Source organism: Schistocerca americana, chromosome 6 (assembly GCF_021461395.2).
Source record: "Schistocerca americana isolate TAMUIC-IGC-003095 chromosome 6, iqSchAmer2.1, whole genome shotgun sequence".
NCBI lineage: Eukaryota > Metazoa > Arthropoda > Insecta > Orthoptera > Acrididae > Schistocerca > Schistocerca americana.
Window position 1 is genome coordinate 330,935,186 of NC_060124.1, and position 15,392 is coordinate 330,950,577.

The 15,392-nt window shown below is 36.1% G+C and overlaps 1 protein-coding gene across 2 annotated transcripts in view; it reads left to right on the top strand.

Moving 5' to 3' along the window:
• The window catches only part of LOC124619667 (nidogen), a 255,619-nt gene that overhangs the window by 148,201 nt on the left and 92,026 nt on the right, over nt 1-15,392 (top strand). For both annotated transcript variants that reach the window (XM_047146205.1, XM_047146206.1), the window contains exons 8-11: nt 624-824; nt 3,784-4,005; nt 10,269-10,356; nt 11,580-11,758. In XM_047146205.1, the coding sequence (XP_047002161.1) occupies nt 624-824; nt 3,784-4,005; nt 10,269-10,356; nt 11,580-11,758 (690 nt within the window). The remainder of the gene's footprint in view (nt 1-623; nt 825-3,783; nt 4,006-10,268; nt 10,357-11,579; nt 11,759-15,392) is intronic.

Sequence of the window (15,392 nt, forward strand, 5' to 3'; positions counted from 1 at the left end):
ATTTGAATTGATATTTGTTTTTACTTTTACACTGTGGTTATTAAGTGCTGGTATGTGTTTAGTCATTGTAGTGCATGTACTGCTTTTACACTTAATAAATCATTCTTTTATAAAGCTTTGACATTAATTATACCAAAAATCCTCAGCAATGACAAATCTACCTTCTGACATTTAAAAGATCTTGCTGTTTTCAAAGGATTCAGCATCAAGAGGCAGGACTTAAGGTTCTGTTATATCATGCATCCCACAGATACATAAAGCCCTCAGTCTTCTTGGTACAGGGTGGTCATTTCATGCTTAGATCAACATGGATTTTGCAGCTGAGGATAGCCAGTACAGTAAGAGCTCATTGATAGTGATAGACACCTTTAATTTGAGCCCTAAAAGGGTAATTAGACTCTTCACAGTTTGCCCAGCAAAGCGTTTGGAAATGTAATTGTGTCAGGAATGAAAGTTTTACCAAAAGTCAGGAGTACCCAGACCTTGCAAGAGCTTACTTCTGAATTGAAATTGATTTTCATAGAGAAATATACATTAAAAACAAAATGTTTTCTATGCTTTGTAAACATAATTATATCTAGAACTAAGAATGTCAGCAATCACTATCATTTAATTTAATGCAGGTGGCGTGTTCAACCACACAGCAGAGATTGAATTTCCTAACACCGGCCACAAAATTACTCTCAGGCAGCGCTTCCTTGGGCTTGATGTGTTTGACCAGCTGCGGGTAGAAGCTGACATTCGTGGTTCTGCACCAACAGTTCCCATTGGTTCAAAAATCCGGGTTCCTGAATATGAAATAGAATACAGGAGAACAGCACCAGGTGAGTCTGCAGCAACTGCCCATTCAGAGAAAACTGGAATCACAAAAGAAATATCTATTTATAGACCAGTACTCACCAATTAGGTATGACTTTTTGCAAGTAGTCTTAAAATCTTGGTTTTGAGAATACAAAGCCCATTAAATACTGTTAGCTCCCATTGTTACAATATGTGTAGAAGTGTCTTCGAATAATTACCCTAGTACACATACATCAATATGAAACATGTAGTATTAAATAAACTCATTCATTTATTTATTTACACATTATGGTTGATAATACTCCTAGTGAAGGTGTACATAATGTTTGTGCAACAAACAAAATATGACAAACTTCTCGTGCAACTTATCTTAATAATGATCATTAATAAATTGATAGGTAATTGAAGGTGGAATATAAACATCCATAGAGTGAAAGAATTCATGACTTTTGACCTTTAGCTTGCTCCAGCAATTGGTGGAAAAACAACTTTGCCTCCCGTGTTGTGTGGCTAAAATATTAGTTCACTGACTTAATATATGGTCAGCAAACTGCAAATATCAATGAATGATAGGTTACTAGGATGTATGAAGGCCTTTAACTTATGCACTACCTTCTAAAAATCAGCACTAGTAGACAAAAATAGGGCCCTATGGTGAACAGGTTCTTCAGTACCACCTGCCTTGTAACACAGCATAAATTTCCCTCTCCACTTTGACTCACTGAAATACATGAGCTTCTCAAGCAGGAGATGGATCTGATGCCTATTTCTACTGATTCAGGTAATTAACAGGGTCTTTGTTTTCATTTTTCCCACTGTTGTTGCAGCGGCATTAATCATTCCTACCACACTTTCACCATTAATAAATAGTTGATGGAAGGCATGTGTGGATGAACCCTCATTCCCACTTAAATATCACACAGGGTACTTCACTAATGAGTTTGTTGTGCAAGAGACTGAAGAGACCAGCTATAATTATCCATTTTGGGCAGGGTTATCGTAAGCAAGCAGTACTGAAATGAGAAAAACTGAAGGCTGAGAGTAACAGTGCACTTGTAAACCTAGAGAAATGCAGTGCGTGATTAAAGATTTCACAAACAGCAAAATGACTTCAGCCTTGCTTTATTATACATAGTGAACCAAAGGCTCTGCCCATTGATATTCCTTTTGGTAGCAGCTTCTGCTAGAATGCAGGTTTAAAGATGAACATTGACCCTGCCAGCACAATTTATAACATCTATTTCCCTTTTACCATCCATTGAGAATATGAGTGGTTCCATTTATCTGTTGTTGTCCAGTGAAAATACCAAATCTCTGTCTCTCTGCTATGTGCTTCCTGTCTGAGTATACATCATAGAAAAATCATGACAGGATCTACAGAGGCAAGTGAGTGAGTTAGGACTTTATACTAGCTTTAGGTTGCAGTGTTTGATTTGTGGCCAAGGGAAGAAGTGGAAATCTGACCTTAAATCTCATATTAAGAAGATGGAAAGTCTACCATCAGAAAAAGAAAAAGAATGTATCACAAAGAAACAATAATATAGAATTGTGTTGACATCCTGCAAGAAAAGAGAAAGTGCTTATTGTATTAGATAAAGAGCTCATGAGAAATGGAAGGGGAAACCAACTGAATACAGTGTAACAGAAGGAACTAACAGATGTGGTACACAACATGAAATCCAAACAAAAAGGATAGATCGCTAAAGGTACAATGCTCAAAGTGCGACACGCATTGGAACTCTACCAAATTAAGGTGTGTTGTTCAGTGAGTTGGTAAAGAATGGGAAAAATATAAATAATCTAGAACAAAGAAAAAAGAGCAGAGAGAGAAAAGTAATGAAAGCAAATCTTATGTTTATGTACAAAAGTAACTAGTGAGTAATAGTGGCTGATATTCCAATAAGTATTCAAAATAGTAGAGTGTAGCCTCAAAGGGGATGTGTGTGTGTGTGTGTGTGTGTGTGTGTGTGTGTGTGTGTGTGTGTGAGAGAGAGAGAGAGAGAGAGAGGGGGGGGGGGGTTAAGGAGTGAAAGATGCAAATGCCTAGTAAAATTGTCATATGGATGTGAAATTTTTAAAGGTTTGTAATCAGTGGAGGTTGAAAATCGTATAAAATAAAAACAAAATAATGATAGTAGTAATAACAGTAGGTGGAATTGGTTGTATAGATATGTATGTTTGTGTAATGTGTTTGTGATAGGGAAGTTGTGATAACCAATTGTTGTTGAAAACAGATGATGGTTGCAGACAACGTATAATGTAGTATTAGTAGTTTCACGTGTGACATTTATTTGGTTAATTTTGAGATTTAATGTTCTGTTGGCAATGAAATCATAATAAGCAGTTCACTCTCAGAGTTTTGACAAAGAATGCAGTATGACTGTGATATTCAAGATGTGGCTTTTTAACTACTGAAAGGGAGCAATAGAAAACAGCAGAAGATGTATGTCTCTTAAATAAAGAAATCCAGCATTTTATATATTTTGTTAAGTTTTTTACTGATATTAAAATAGTTTTCCTTTAACGGTACATGCCTTAGTAAAAGGAAGGCTGCAGTGGATGGTGTAGGTACGTGTGAGTTATAAAGGGAAGTCTGTGTGTCATAGCATTTGATTAAGTGTTGATGAATTTGTGTTGTTAAGAGGTTACCTCACCTAGTTTGAAGAGAATCTCATGTAAATTGTACCTCTGTCTGTCCACTTTTCTATTACAGAGTCCCTCAATAGCCACTTCTTCTATAATTTATTGGAATAATGGAACACAGGGATGTAAAACCCAACTAACTCTAAACTAAACAGGTTTCAATTTTTCCACTTTGTAGACAGCTGACAATGTTCTGTGTAAAGTTATACAAATGCTTTGTTTGAAGTATTATATACAACAGCAGCTATGTACCACATGTAGACATAAATATACATATTATTAACTGTTTATGATATTGTAACTTGGAAATATTGTCCTAATTTTATTTTTTGTCAATAGGAAAGATTTTGGCCAAATCATCACATTCATTCCAGTTGGAAGATGCTCCTGTTGACAATCCTTTTATAGTACAACAGTCAATTGATTATGATGAATGTACTTCTTCTGGTCCAGAAGTTTCAACTTTCCATCTGAAAGTCATTAGAAACTTTATAAGTTATGAAGAAAAAGAAAAAATAATTCGCTATGGAATGACAAGCAAAGTCACAATACCTGATGCAGGTAATATGTTCACAGAAGAATAAGTTACTACCAGTTAATTTGACGTGAGATAAAAGATGATGAAATTGTTACCCTCAATCAAATTAAAAATAATTAATCTTCTGTAGGGCATGTTAAAATACACAGAAATTTCTAAAATGCATGCATAAAATAATTTGGCAATATTTGCATTTTCAGTTGTCATTTGAAACATATCTATGGTTTGGAGTACAATATTGGATTAGTGTAATTAGTATTGTTCATACTGATTTGTAACATAATTTTTACAGTAGGGATCATATGTAGTGCCATAAAAATCTACAGTAAATAAAAAATTACACCCTTGTTTTTTTTCTTGAACTACTTAAGGTCATTGGGAGGTGTGAAATTGTGCATTCCAGAGCATTTTATTTGCAGTTCTCTTGTAACTTAACAGATATTTGATGAAGAATGTTGTTTTCTTTTAAGAACAGAAAATGGCTAGTAAACAGCAGAAGGTCTGATATTTTGCAGAAAATTTCGATTTTCACAACAGCCAGTATTGCAATGATATATGTTAAACTGTGGTATTAGTCCCAAATGTGAAAATTTAAATTTGGCTCTTAATTCTTATAAGTGTTCAAATTGTATGCCAGACTGGGAATTGTGTATAGATTTGTACATAATGTGCAGTTTAATTTAGAGGCAGTTTCACTGCATCTTTTTTGTACTTATTACTTTTCTCTGCCTGCACCTTAGTTTCTATTTTGTGTTCCGGTTTGATGATTATAGATAGTTTATGAATAATGTAACTAGTAAATCCCCAAAGTCATGTTACAGTAGAATGTGTGTATGTTTTCTCATTAGCATGATTTGTATTTCAGTGTTGCATATGTTTCACTTTTTATGTTTATTTAAGGTAAGGTAGACAAGGAAATTTTGTATGAACCATTACAGAAAGAATTAGGGTGGCTTAAAAAAACTGAACTTCTTATAAATATCAAAAAATTTGAGGTAGTCCATAGACACATCCCATAATAGGCATTAAATTACAGTCCTCATAACCAAAGGAAAGGGCAAAATTTAATATTAAGTGGGTGGTCTGGGGACAGGATGGGAGGGGGAGTAGAAGACTGGTGGGCATAATATTCTAAAGAATGACTGCTACACAAACTGTTGTGAGCTCAAGGAGTGTCCCCTTTGTTGAAAATCTTGCTGTTGCTGAAAAGGACCAATAAATGTACCCTGGTGAGATGGTTGTGTGGGTTCTAGAGCAACTCACACACACAATGAAAGTAACACAGAATACTGAATAGCAAAATATGTTACTCAACTTTGGTAACACTGGTTACAGCATTTGTAGAATGCGTGTTTAGCCTATCTGTTCTGTGTTGACTACAGTTCCATGAACACAAACTCACAGTACTCAGTTAAATCTCTAGGCAGGCAGTCTCTGTCCATATGCAATAATTATATCCAATGTTTTGTTTCTACTGAAGATAATCACTGTCTGTTGGCCACTGTTTCTGTCTCACTTGATGACTTAAAGTTTTGAAGACATGGCAAATGTTCCGCAAGAACTCCCTAGCAAGACTCTGACTTACAACTTGCAGCTGACAACTTCTGCTCATGCACAGTTACTTTAGCATGCATCTCTCTTCCTGGTGGCACTGCCACTCCAGGGGTCATGATTCTCACAAGCAGCATGATTGGTTTGTGCGCAGCAATTTTCCTAGCACTTCTGGTACTAACTGTCACAAATTATTTTTGTGTGATATCTCAGTACACCATACACAGATGAAAAAAGAGATGCACAGGACACAGAAACCTGTAACAGAATGAAAGAGGTGACACATATACTCCCAGTAACAGGACACTTGCTATAGTCACTCTCAGAAATTTTATTCGTAAGCCACAGTAGATTTACAGACAAAATGCTAAGTCATGTAAGGAAAAGGATGCTATTTCTTTTGTTATTTTAGTATATTGATTACTCACTGTATTTCCAATATTTGGTGACATTAAGAGTCTGGTTATCTGCTGTCAGCAGACCTGCACAACTATGGGGGGGTACTGTCTTGTTCTCTACAAAACTTTTGGAATTTTTTCCTTCAGGCAATATTTTCCATCAGTCCAGAATCACCTGCCACTATGAGATTCCAATCCAGGGTCAGTTTAGAGCTACCCTATGGAAAAAAGCAGTTGTGGTTAGGCAATATTTTTCTTTTAGAGGGGCTCTGGGATTTTGATGTAGAGGTAAGTAAGTGTGTATTAGGAAAACAAATGAAATAGAATTAAATGAAAATGGAAAGAGATCAGCCACTCATTTCTTTCCCTCACTTCCCTAGCAACGTACATGGATACACCACAAGGCCACCATACAGTGTATGGTGGAGGGGGCATTGTACTTGATCGGTGTCTGTTTGTCCTATTCTGTTTGTGCATGGAGCAATGGAAAAATGACTCTCTTTATGCCTGAGTATACTCCCTAGTCTCTCTGGTATATCTGTCATGGTCTCTATCTGTAAATATACAGTGGAAGCAGATGGCTTTCTCCTGAATGCCAGTTCTCTAAAAGTACCCCACAATCTGAGAACAGCACTGTTTTTCTTCCAAAGATCCCCAATGAAGTATCTCTATTATACTTTCATAAGCTTTGTACTGATCTGTTGCAACCATAGTGGTGTGGTAATTTTTTCAATGCCTGCTATCATGTCTTCTTCGTAAGCACTCCAAATGATGAATCAGTAATTTAGGATTGGTTCCACTAGCATCTAATGTGGTTTCTTTACGAGTGCACTGTATTTCCTCAGACTTTTTCAACAAATTGAAGTCTGCCTTCCCTTCTACTGCATTTACATGATTGGCCTATTCCCTGTAACTTTGTAGAAATACTGTCAGATATTTTCGTGCTGTGACAGGCATCAAAAGACTACCATTGATTTTGTAATTCAACATTGTCAGTTTTTTTCTCTTTGTTATGGGGATTATCTTCTTTTTTTCACATTTTACATTTATTTATGATCAGCTGGAAATGATACTTCCATGTAGACGAAAAATGATCAGGGAATAAAAGTGCTTTCTGATAAAGTGTTTATGTGTACTGAGAATCTTAGCAGTTTTATAACAATTCCTTTGGCACACTTGATGTTATTTTCACTTCCATTGAACATTCACCATCCAGTGCTATGTGCTGGGTTCATTAGTAAAAATATTATTTGACAGAGTCACGTTTGTTAAGATACTCCATTTTATGAGACCTTTTGTTATCAGTGAGCAGTGTGGTACAGTTCTGAAAGCTTTTTGGAAATCTAGGAAGACAGACACTTATCAGTTCACCTGCATTTATAATTTGTAAAATATCTTGCATGGAAGAAGTAGACAGTGATTCACACAGGTGACGGTTCTCTTGAACTTACACTGATTCCTTGAAAGAAGCTTCTTTTTCTCCAAGGAAGCCCTAAGGCTCAAACTTTTAAGCTCAAGAAAACTGCAACAAATGGGCATCGATCTGCAATCCTATATGTCCATTCATTTACTCATTTTATAAACAGAAATGACCTTAACTCTTTTGCAATCAGACAAAAGTACTAGTCACATAAGAAATTCCTTATAAATATGAATTGGTGGAGAGGCTACTTGAGCCACATATGAGGTATGAAAAAGTGACGAGACCGACAACGCTGCATGCTATCTGGCAACACTGTGTTGTTCTACTTGTGTTGGCTGGTGTGTTCACCCCTTCCAGATGCTCAGTCCAAGTTCAATTTCTGTACAGTCATCACATGATTTTTGAGAATGGCATTGGTGAAGTTGTATTTTTGTTGTGTGTTACAAAAATGGAACAGTCAAATTTAGAGCAACATTATGCCATCAAGTTTTGTATTAACTTGGGGAATCCGGAAGTGTGATCTTTGAAAGGTTTAAACAGAATTATGGGGAACATTCCTTGTCAAGAGCACAAGTTTTTTGCTGGCACAAATGACTTTTGGAAGTCCGAGAGAATGTCGAGGATGAACCTCACTCAGGCAGATCTTTGACTTCAAAAACCAATGAAAACATGGACTGTGTCTGTGTGTTCTTCTGAGATCAGACCAATGTTTAACAATAAAGACCATTTAAACACTTTCAAAGTTTGATTGAGGATTTGCACATGCAAAAGGTTTGCACCAAAATGGTGTGGAAAAACCTCACAACTGAGCAGAAATAAGGTTGAAGAAATGTGTGCTTTGATTTTCTTAAGAGGATTGCCAGTGACCACAAATGGTTCAATTGTGTGATCACAGGTGATGGATGAACCAAGGATTTTTGAATACGATCCGGAGATAAAGTGGCAAAGTGAAAAGTGGCACACTGAGTCATCTCCTCAACAAAACCAACTCAAATGTGCAAATCAAAACAATGTCGGGTTTGCTTTTTTGACATTAGGGGTGCCGTGTAAAAAGAATTTGTTCCTCCAAGACAGACTGTCAACCAATTGTTTTAGAACGGTGTCCTTGAAAGGCTCAGGAAAAGGGTGAATTGAGAGAGAGAGAGAGAGAGAGAGAGAGAGAGAGAGAGAGAGAGAGTGAACATTACAGACAAGTGGATGCTGCATCATGACAATGCTTCCTGTCAAACAGCCAGTTCCACCATCGAATTTTTGATGTCAGAAGGCATTCTTGTTGTTTGACAGCCCCCCCTCCCCACACCTGATCTGAGTCCTTGTGACTTTTTTCATTGCCATAATTGAAAAATGTATTAAAAGGTCATCATTTTGGGACTCTGGAGAACATTCAAAAGATTGTGACCAACATGTTTATTCAAGGCCCCACCAGCTGAATCCTTTCAGCACTGCTACCAGGACTGCGTATGACTCTGTCAGTGTATAGCTGCTGAAGGGAACTACTTGGATGCGGACAATATTGTAGTTTGAAAAAAGTAAAAACTTTGGTAGATAAAGAAGTCAGTCTCATTACTTTCCTCCCGCTTCATATTCATTGCAAAACCTAATAAGAACTCTGTTGTTTTTGAGTTCTCTTAGCTGTTTTTTAGTATCTGGAGCATCTACTTCAGTCTCTCTTATTTGTGAGTGTGTGATATTATTGTATATTATTGTATTAATATCCTCATATGTAAAGGTTATAACTGCCAACAAAGTTAGTGTCCAGACACTTAGGGCTGACACAGGAAATGTAACTGAAAATAGCAAACAAATTTTGAACTCCATTTTCAAATGTTCTTTTACAAGGGAAGATACAGAATTAATGCTCTAATTTACTTCTCACACCACTGCAAAAGTTAATGCTATAGATATTATGGTTGATGGCATTGAAAAACACTAAAACTGCTAAAATTAAATGAGACTGCAGGGTCTATGGGATCCCTATTGGATTCTATATATACAGTGCAGCTGAAATAACTTCCATTTGAATAATAATATATTGTAGATCCCTTGAACAAAAATCTGTGCCCAGTGATTGGAAGAAAGGGAAGTTCAGGTTACACTTGTCTACAAGAATGGTAGCAGAAGTGATCCACAAAGCTACAGTCCTAACTCATTAACATCTACTTTTGTACAATCCTATAACATATTCTGCATTCAAATGAAATGAAGTATTTTGGGTGGAATCACTTTCTGGATGGCAACCAGCATGGACTTCATAAACGTTGACCCAACGAGCTTTTTTCACGTGACATCCTGAAAGCTATTGATCAAGGCAATGAATTCAGTATTTATTGGCTTTCAAAACGCATTTGCAACAGCACCACACCAACAATTATTAACAAAAGTATGATTATATGGGCTACCAAACAAAATTTGTGGCTGGACTGAGGATTTCTTGGTAGGGAGGACTAGAGATGATATCTTGGATAGAGAGTCATTGATAGAAGTAATTTCATGAACTGACTTTTGAATCATTTGCACATCTCATACAAGAATATTGCTGAAGTGTGTGGAACCCATACCAAGTAGAGCTAATAAAGGATATTGATTACATACAAGGAAGGGTAATGTTTACAGTTACAGGTTTAATTAACTCAGGAGAGAGCATCATAGAAATATTGAAAAACCTTAATTGATAGACTATAAATTATCTGATCTAGTAATTTGCCTTGGGCTGCCTCATATCTGTTGTCTTGAATCACTCTCCCACTATTAATGTGTTTGACTGACATTTATTAAAGAACATACACTAAGCAGCAGTCCATAGTTTTCAATTCCTTCGTATTTATTGAAACACAGTTTAACTTGTATGGTAATCAGCTTGTAATGTATTTTGCTTTTTGTATATGGAGCCTAAGTCTGCTGTTAATATTTTTAGTGGTGGACTTATGCCAAGAGATCAAATGTGGACCACACAGCTCATGCATTACTGTTGATGATATTTCACAATGTGTTTGTGATGCGGGGTGAGTACATTTTCACGGTATCTTTTAAATGATTATTTACTAAAGAATAACTCAATAATAAATGGTTCCAAGTATTTTATTTTTTTATGCTGTTCCATTGCAGTGCATCATGTAGTGTTTTACAAATATTCAAGTATATGTTTTTTGTAAGTTGTGCTTGCTGTGTGCCTCTGCAAAATAGATCTTTGTTAATAAGGCACACCTGCAATCAGTCAGGTCATACAAATATCTGTGAAGTTAGACAATCACGTAATTCCAGTTGTAGATCCAACAAATGACGATCTTTTAGTTACTGGTAGAGCACTGGGTCACTGTGGTTTGTCTGTGTTGACACTGATTACAAAACACTCGCAAAGCACATAGTTAAATATTGTTCGACTGCAAGGGATCAGTATAAGGACAACTAACCGGGGCATCGAACATGAGCAGTGAAAATTGTGATTAAATTTTGAATGACAATTTTTTTTAAAAGAAAGAAGGGTCAGTAGTAATAATCAATAAAGAGCTGATCTATGGAAGATCACTTCATTTTTGCAGTCTCATTCTTACTCATTAATTATGTGAACTAACCAAATGTATTTCTCTTGCTGTTTTTCTGAGAAAGATCCAAACTGAATTGACAGTTGGTACTTATGTCATACAGTTCTGGTGTGCTTTAGTGTGGAATGTCAGATGTGTTGTGATGGATACTGTATCAGTTATAATGACTCCAGTGTTATGGAAATAGGTTGGCTAACTTCCATAACCAGCATTTGTGATCTTATAAGTAGCCCAAGATTTGTCCTTGTGTTGTGGGATGCTAATATGCTATGCAACTACCTTTTATTTTTCTTTCCTCTTTTCTCCTTTTGCTTCTTCTACTTCCTAATTAAAGACTCCATATTATAGAAACATACTGCTATCAGTATTGTTGTATGCATTGGTAGATAGTTAATATAATGAAGTTTTAAATCTTATAGAAATTGTAGGGTGAAGCATATTGTAATTCTACAGGAACATTCCTGTTACAGTTATTTCCTGTAGTAAAATTCCACAGCCATTTAAAAATAATGATGAATTTTCGTAACTGCCAGAGATCTCATATATTTCACATATCATGAAAGAATGATAAAAGGGCTACTATAACATACCATATCTTATGTTTTTCATCGCTGAATGAGTGTTTAAGTGTATTTTGGCTCTGTGGATTGCCCAGTAGTGGTGATTCACTTCATATGCAACAGATACCAGCGGCTCTACTTAAGTGATGGTGGAAGCACTTCACGGGAAGAGTGTGTTGATGTGAATGAATGTACCAGTGGAACACACAACTGTGCTCTCAATGCACAGTGTGTGAACAACCCAGGAAGTTTCTCCTGTCGCTGCAACCCTGGTTTCACAGGCGATGGTCGCACCTGTGACAGTAAGTACCAAGAAGCTTTTTAACCTCATTGATATAACAAATATTTTCCAGATGATAGTAAAAGAGTTAGTTTTTCAGGTACTCGCATAAGAAGATAAGAAACCTTGACCGTAAAATGTAATGTGAAAGTGTACATTCTCACTTTTTAAGCAATGTCTTGTTGGGTGATTGCTGCTTTTGCTTCAGTGTATATTTTGTTTCTTATATTAAATAACTCAGTAACAAGTGTAACAGCAAATACTAGGAACAAAAGCTGCTAGAATATGTATGATCTCACTTTTTAAGCAATGTCTCATTGGCTAATTGCTGCTCTTGCTTCAGTGTATATTTTGTTTCTCATATTTAAATAACTAACTAAGAAGTGTAACAGCAAATACTACAAACAAAATATCTAGAAGTTTCCAGTATGGTAACACTTGTACTATTATAGATGTTCATAATAATCAATTGACAATATATATAAAAGGAAATGTCCTGATTGATTAACTCATTATTGCCCAGCCCAAACCTCTATGGATAGAAACTCAAAATTTGGAGAGGGTGTTGACCTTACTGTAAGCGTTGTTTAAGAGGAGATTTTTTGAAATTCTGTCCCTAAGGTGGTGGAACAGAGAATGAAAGGTTTTTTGAAAATATATTGCTATTAAGGCAATTTTGAAGCTAGAATTATGGAAATGACTATTTAGTTTCTCCGTCAGAAATTAAAACAAGTACATGTTTCACTGTTTTTGGAAATTCAACATCTAAGGGGGTGAAGCAGGTGATCTAAATTTTTATTAAAATTTTTGTTGTATTAAAAAATAAAGATTGTTGATCTTATGCTGTAGGCTTCACTTAAGAAGGAATTTTAGTTTTGATTTTGATTTTCTCCTCATAATGGGGTGAAACAGAAGATAAAAGGTTTGTTGAAAATACATCGCTGTTAATCATCTAACAATGGGTGATTTTCTGATTTTTCCATATAGATTTCTGGGGTATTTTTATATGATAATTAGATTAGTTGTAAGGATAGAATTAAAAGAATGTAACAAGAAAACCAAAAACTTAATTCAGAGTTGATTTCTAATTGACATTTAATATAAACAGTGTGCAAATCATGAAAATCACATTCAACAGGTACATTAAACTTATTGATAATTTTTCTGCAGCGAATTGACGCATGGTGCAGGGAATGGCAATTGAATCTCAGTGTAGACAAGTGTAATGTGCTGCGAATACATAGAAACGTAGATCCCTTATCATTTAGCTACAAAATAGCAGGTCAGCAACTGGAAGCAGTTAATACCATAAATTATCTGGGAGTACGCATTAGGAGTGATTTAAAATGGAATGATCATATAATGTTGATCGTCGGTAAAGCAGATGCCAGACTGAGATTCATTGGAAGAATCCTAAGGAAATGCAATCCAAAAACAAAGGAAGTAGGTTACAGTACGCTTGTTCGCCCACTGCTTGAATACTGCTCAGCAGTGTGGGATCCGTACCAAATAGGGTTGATAGAAGATATAGAGAAGATCCAACGGAGAGCAGTGCGCTTCGTTACAGGATCATTTAGTAATCGCGAAAGCGTTACGGAGATGATAGATAAACTCCAGAGGAAGACTCTGCAGGAGAGATGCTCAGTAGCTCGGTATGGGCTTTTGTCAAAGTTTCGAGAACATACCTTCACCAAAGAGTCAAGCAGTATATTGCTCCCTCCTATGTATATCTCGCAAAGAGACCATGAGGATAAAATCAGAGAGATTAGAGCCCACACAGAGGCATACCGACAATCCTTCTTTCCACGAACAATACGAGACTGGAATAGAAGGGAGAACCGATAGAGGTACTCAAGGTACCCTCCGCCACACACCGTCAGGTGGCTTGCGGAGTATGGATGTAGATGTAGATGTAGATGTTGTGTATCTTGAAGGAAGCTGGGGAATATTGTTACAAAACTGCTGGTGCAAGGAGGTATGTATGCAGTAATGTGAGTGAGACTGGAGAATGTCTAAAACAGGATCTCTCATGTTCCAGACCAGAAAATAGTGACCTCTGATGTTCTAGAGTAACAGAAAAATAATTTACAGGCAAAAACCAGTGTACAGTGTTTCATTGCAACAGAGAAATGACTTGTGAAAGGTGGAGGGGGGGGGGGGGAGAAAAGGTTTAGTGCGATGTCCATGTCACCCACAGTTGGAAGGTTAAAGCAGCTTTGAAGCTAGAACTACGAAAATTGATATTTGTTTCTCAGTCAGAAATAAAAAAAATATGTGCATCAACATTCTTTGTAAATTCAAACCCTAAGGGGGTTAAATAGTGGATGAAAGTTTTTTAAAAATAAAACGTTATTAAAAGAATACTAAAGCATTCTTAAAGCTACATCTATGAAAATTAGTATTTGACTTCTTGATTGGAAATGAAAAAAGCTAAGTTTTAGTGTTTTTGGGAATTCAACCCCTAAGGGGTTTTATGAAAATATTTTATTACCAAAGCAGAATTGCTTTTTGGTCACAAGTACTTCCAGAAAAGATCATACTTCTATGGCCTTAATTGGTGTGAAAAGTTTAGAAGGCATTGCAGTTTGTGAACTGAATCAAAGAAAGAATGCACAGAAAAAGAAACGGCTATTTAGCCCTTTTACAGCTTCTAACACCAAGAATCCCGCCTGCACGGCTAGCTAACAGGGGTGAAGGTATTGTCTGCCAGGCCAGTAGATGGCTAACACAGCCCGATGACTGCTGTAGGCTAAGGCCACTACATGCCAATTGCTCGTTCCTGCACCCATAGAACCACTCTTCAATCTCTTTTTAAAATCAATATCACACTATATAGTCACAGTGGTTACACTTCATTACGACTATGAAAAAGAGCTTCAAACTAATCCGAGCTTTCTGTTAAAAGTTTATTCTGGGCTGATAAAAAAATATTTTAGACAAACATTAAGAACTTTTTTGTTTGTGATTGGAAATTTCTGTAATTTGAGATTTACGCCACATATAAATATATTCTCATACCATATTAAAATTTCATTAACACAGGATAAATACATTTCAAGATAATGCACATATTTTGCTGCACTGTTCATCTTTTGAAACATCTGATACATCAGTTCAGTAAGCAATTCATGCCCTTTCAGATTATGCATGTCTGTATCATGTGTACTTTGTAGATTAATATATCAAATTGCATTTGTTTGCCATTACAAACTGTTTGGTGTTCCATGGGGCAGTTAGTGTTGTTTAGAAACTGCATATATTTTGCTGCACTGTTCATCTTTTAAAACATCTGATTGTCAGTACTATAGAACAATTGCTGCCCTTTCTGATTATATATGTTTGTACCGTGTGTATCTTGCAGATTAGGAAATCAAATTTCATTTGTTTAGCCATGTCCTTCATTTGCTGTTAAGTGCAGCAGCAAATGTCTCTGAGAACTGCAAGTATTTTGTTACACTGTTTGACATCTGATACATCAGTTCATTAGGTAAATTCATGCCTTTCAGATTATATATATTTGTTTATTTTGTCTTGTGTAGATTAGGAAAGAAAACTGCATCTAACAGAATGACTCTTGAGCTGAAAGGAACAAGGAGCAGGTGAAATCTGTAGCACTTTCTGACAAAAGGTGCAGATAGTGGCTCCACTGGCAGAAA